Source organism: Xenopus laevis, chromosome 6S, assembly GCF_017654675.1.
Source record: "Xenopus laevis strain J_2021 chromosome 6S, Xenopus_laevis_v10.1, whole genome shotgun sequence".
NCBI classification, from domain to species: domain Eukaryota; kingdom Metazoa; phylum Chordata; class Amphibia; order Anura; family Pipidae; genus Xenopus; species Xenopus laevis.
Window position 1 is genome coordinate 135,551,409 of NC_054382.1, and position 5,416 is coordinate 135,556,824.

Consider the following 5,416-nt stretch of genomic DNA (forward strand, 5'->3'; position numbering starts at 1 on the left):
GCCTCTGTGTACTTGGAATGCAGGGCCTATTTTGACTCCCAGACCTGGGCTCATGCAGCCACAACCTCCCACTGCCCTCACCTATTTTTTTAACTTTCTGTGGCAGTAACTGAGCTACGGAGCAGGTGAAGGTGCGGCTGTTGGGGTTCCGGTACTGAGCAGCTCTGTCAGTGGGGCCCACCAGGTATTTACCCGCTGTCCCTCCAGCCCAGTCTGACCGATTCCACATCCAAATCTAATGTGCATATTAGGGTCAGGACTTTTTTTTTTTTTTTTTTTTTTTAAAAAAAACAAAACACACCCAAAGCTAAACTCGCTGTTAAATGCTTTTTTTTTTTACTTCCTTGTTTGTGTGGTGAGAAGTCACTTGATTTTCAGGATTTGGATCCAGTTCAGCTGCAAACTTGGCTTTAGTAAAGGTGGCCATAGACGCACAGATAATATCGTACAAAACAAATTTTCCGTGCGTGTATGGTCAGGCGAGCTGGAAAATTTTGATCACGTGCCTTTGAAGGGACCTGAACGTCAACCACTGTGCTGAATTGTCAGATACAGGTAGAATTCTGTTGTTTATATCTGTATATCTAATGATTCAGCTGTACTCGTGTGTATTGAAATGAACCATATTTCCTGGAAAGATCCTAATTGTTACGTCACCTTAATCTGAATCCTAGTGAAAAAGGCAGAATGCCATCTTAAGAATGGACCCTTGGGTTCCACAAGAAGTTTTGGAGGGTTAGTATATTTTTAATGAGCCCAAATACAAAGAGCCAAAACTCTTGAACCCCCCTTCCCCTTGACTCAAATATGAATTCCATATGTAGGATTTCCCAGGTTCTGCAGATGATTCTGGGCTCCACCTACTTAAAAATGAGCCCAGAAATCCCTATGTGTCCTAAGAGTCCCGACAGATTTCCAATACAGACTTCAGACCTCATGAAACACTTTGTTGCTAGAAGTCAAGGGGGTTCCTATGTATTCAGTTTCTTATAACCTCGCCCAATATTTTCCATGTTGCACATGGAAAGGCAATAAAAGGTTAATGAAATGCTTGCCAAGTGTTCGCTTTCTCCCCACACCCCTTGGCATGCCTCCTGTCTTTTTACCAGAGGGATCCAGTAAAACAAGTTTCATTTCTCTCTGAGGCAGAAAACTTTCCGTTTCGCTCCTGGTTCCCGTTTGCCACGATGGCGACTGCTAGTGTTAGAGTCGAGGTGACGTGCACCATCTGCCTGAGCATTTACACCGAGCCCGTAACTCTGACGTGTGGCCACAACTTCTGCCAGGGCTGCATTAACAAAACCTGGGACTGGCAGGAAGGTGTGGAGGAAAAGCCCTCCTGCCCCGAATGTAGAGAGAGATTCAAGAGACGTCCGGAACTAATAAAGAACTTGCGTCTGCGGAACATTGCAGAACATTTTCTTTCTGAGCAGCCAAAGCAAGAAAAGACTGGCATCTACTGCACCTACTGTGATTCCTCTGTGCCCGCTGCCAAGTACTGTGTGCTGTGCAAGGCTTCTCTATGTGACAATCACGTGCAGCTGCACAGCAGTGCAGAGGAACACGTATTAACGGAACCCCCTGTCTACCCAGCAAAACACAAATGCTCTGTACACAACAAGCTGCTGGAGTACCACTGCTGTGAGGAAGGTGCCTGTATCTGTGCCTCCTGCTGCCTGGTTGGGGTGCACCAGGGCCACAGGGTGGAGTCACTGAGCGAGGCCTCTGAGAAGGAGAAAGAGAAACTTAAACATTTTCTGGAATATCTGATCCCTATGAAAGAGGACACTGAGACAAGACTCTTGGAACTGAAGAACTGCAGAGACCTGGTCCAGAAGAAAGTGGCTGGAGAGCGTGAGCAAGTCACTGACCTGTTTAGGTGCATCCAGCAATGGCTAGAAGCCCTAGAGGAGCAAATCCTGGAGGAGATCTCCAGACAAGAAGAGCAATATTCCCTTCCATTCTCCAATCTTATCCAGGAACTGGAAATAAAGAAGGAGCAGCTGTCCCAGAAGATCCATCACTTTGAAGAGCTGTGCAACATGGACAATCCGTTGTCTGTCCTACAGGGGAGGGAGTCGGAAGAGGCAGAGGATGTTGAGAGGGATGAGAGTGGTGCTTGGTTCACACCTGCAGTGCCAGATTTAGACAAATATTTTCTAAAAGAGAAATTGAACACAGGATTGAATGATATTGTGAGGGGGGCAAAACAACGGTGGGATTATGGGCAAAAGGTGACAGACCTGGAAATGGACATAAACACTGCCGGCCCTAATGTGGCTTTATCAGACAACCGGAAATCTGCCACAGACTGGAAAGGTGACCAAGATCATCCTGAAAACCCCCAGAGATTTGAGAAGAATCGGGTCCTGAGCACCAAGGGCTTCATGTCGGGGCGCCACTACTGGGACGTGGAGGGCAGTTATTTGGGTAAATGGTGTGTAGGGGTAGCCTATCCAAGCATGGAGAATGGAGGAGTTAGGTCCCTCATTGGGTTTAATGATAAGTCCTGGGGTTTGTACAAGGTGGATAGGAATTTCTTGATGGGTCTTTTTCGAGGGCCTCGTTATGTACTCTTACATAACAACAGAGAATATGACTTGCCTGACATTACATCCTGCGGGGGAATCAGGATCTCACTGGACTACAAGGCTGGACTTCTGTCCTTCTATGAACTGAAAGACCCTATAAGGCATCTGTTCACCTTCTCTACCTCCTTTACTGAGCCCCTCCATGCTGCATTCTGGCTTGAGTCTAGTTGGGTGAAAATCATTAGCTAAGGTATTGCTCCTGCCATATGTGATCTGTTGAGTGGGGTCCATTGTAGATTTTACTGCCTGGATCTAAATCCCAAAGAAATGGCAGTGCTGGTAATAACAAAGGTTTATTATATAGTCAGCCTGCCTTCATTAAGTGCTCACAGGGGTGCGTTGGTTGTTCTGCTGCAGGTAGTCTGCTACAAGTCACAGCTCTTCAGGTTCCTGCAGGAACTTACATAGTGTTTGTAAAGGAATACTGTTACACAAGTCCCCAACCTGTATTTTGTGTTGCTGAGGTCCCCGTAAGGGTGCCCCTTATCTGGATTTCAGGGAGCTGTCTGGTTCAAAGGTTGAGGAAAACTCAATAACCCCACCCATGACATCAAACCCCTCCTAAATACATAATGACCCCACACCTAATGCCTCGGGCCTACTGGGATTTCACTGGGACCAGTAGGAAGGTGCACCCTCTACGTGACGTGTCTAAATGAACAACAAACAATCTCACCGTTACAGAAAATGTGAATTGTAACATGAAATCTATCACCTCTTTGTAATTGCGTATTTGCCATGAAAATGTCTGAAACACCAGGGGTCGTTTGCTTTGTACCTGGATGGAAGCGTAAGGCACTAGGGATGTAAAAGTGACCCCCTTATTACTCATAAAAACAACTCCAATTACCCCCAATATATAGGAGTAAGGAGTCTCTCTCTGCAGGGGAACACATTTCAGTCTTATTATTTTCAATCATTTTTCATGCATTTCAGCCTCTCATATTATTACTGTGACCCCCTTCCACTTTTCTTTTTGGAAAGTAAATGTTTGTGTTTCTTTTGTATTGATCCGTTTGTATTGTATCATTGTGTAACATATGTAACCAAGTGGCGCTGTAGCAATAATAATAATATACAGGAACTTACCACAATTCTCATTTTGTAATTGTTGGTATTCGAGAATGTTGTACCAAAGGGAATATTGTATCCTACTGCCTGATTGGTGTGTCTAACCTAACCCAGGATTGGTTAATGTTTGAATAAATGGCCCATGATTGGGTGTCCCCCAGGCATGAAACACATTAGATTGGTTCATTGTTTTATGTATCCGAATCTTGTTTCCGTCAATAATGTTTTTCTTGTAAATCTTCATAAATCTACATGGGGGTTCACTGGTAACTTGTTTCGAGCAGATTTAATGTGGGCAATTAATTTCATCATATGTGAGTAACCTTATCCAGGGGTGGCCACAGTGATGCCACCGCCCTCACCCCTCCATGTTTAACACCAGCGGATCAGGGGCAAGGGGGCCACATTACTTTTGGAGATTGCATTAGATTAATAATTTGAAAAGAAAACTTTTAGTGCCAGTATCCCTTTAATACTGTTATTCTGCTGCAAATTTGCTTCTTATAAGGGAGAGCTGAAGTGATCAGTGATGAAAGAAATTTTTTCACCAGGATTTGAGAAGAATAAGACACCCATAGACTCCAATGGGCCAAAAAAAAGGTTGCATCAAATACATTTGGCAATTTTTTCTCCATTTTGGGATTTTTTTTGTAAATGTGTCAGATTCGCCCATCACTAGAAATGATTGTTCTGGGGGTGAAAAGCTTAACCACTCACTGACTGTAATGAAACAGCTTCCTCAATTGGTCCAATTCTCACTGAAAAATGGCAGAATCCATATTAGTCCCAGGGGTACCCAGGGTACAAATAAGCACTCACCCCAAATCTCCCCCTAACTGACCTTCAGACTGGGCCCCATTAGCTCATAACAAGGTTACAGATATATAGAAACATTGGGGTGTCACCCTGCTATAGTTCCAGGGGTACCCAGGGTACAAATAAGCACTCACCCCAAATCTCCCCCTAACTGACCTTCAGACTGGGCCCCCTTAGCTCATAACAAGGTTACAGATATATAGAAACATTGGGGTGTCACCCTGCTATAGTTCCGGGGGTACCCAGGGTACAAATAAGCACTCACCCCAAATCTCCCCCTAACTGACCTTCAGACTGGGCCCCATTAGCTCATAACAAGGTTACAGATATATAGAAACATTGGGGTGTCACCCTGCTATAGTTCCAGGGGTACCCAGGGTACAAATAAGCACTCACCCCAAATCTCCCCCTAACTGACCTTCAGACTGGGCCCCATTAGCTCATAACAAGGTTACAGATATATAGAAACATTGGGTGTCACCCTGCTATAGTTCCAGGGGTACCCAGGGTACAAATAAACACTCACCCCAAATCTCCCCCTAACTGACCTTCAGACTGGGCCCCATTAGCTCATAACAAGGTTACAGATATATAGAAACATTGGGGGTGTCACCCTGTTATAGTTCCAGGGGTACCCAGGGTACAAATAAGCACTAACCCCAAATTTCCTCCTAACTGACCTTCAGACTGGGCCCCCTTAGCTCATAACAAGGTTACAGATATATAGAAACATTGGGGTAACAGTCACCCTGCTATAGTTCCAGGGGTACCCAGGGCACAAATAAACACTGACCCCAAATCTCCCCCTAACTGACCTTCAGACTGGGCCCCCTTAGCTCATAACAAGGTTACAGATATATAGAAACATTGGGGTGTCACCCTGCTGAAGTTCCAGGGGTACCCAGGGTACAAACAAACACTCACCCCAAATCTCCCCC

The 5,416-nt window shown here is 45.1% G+C and overlaps 1 protein-coding gene across 1 annotated transcript; it reads left to right on the forward strand.

Annotated features, from left to right (window-relative positions):
* The first annotated feature begins 542 nt into the window (after positions 1-542).
* LOC108695473 (E3 ubiquitin/ISG15 ligase TRIM25) lies at positions 543-3,835 on the forward strand. The gene has a single exon (XM_018224001.2). It carries the CDS (start codon positions 1,188-1,190, stop codon positions 2,778-2,780), a length of 1,593 nt encoding a protein of 530 aa, XP_018079490.1. The 5' UTR covers positions 543-1,187; the 3' UTR covers positions 2,781-3,835.
* Positions 3,836-5,416: the final 1,581 nt, after the last annotated feature.

Coding starts and splice junctions, on each gene's coding strand:
- LOC108695473 (XM_018224001.2), top strand. CDS start 1,188: ATGGCGACTGCTAGTGTTAGAGTCGAGGTGACGTGCACCATCTGCCTG.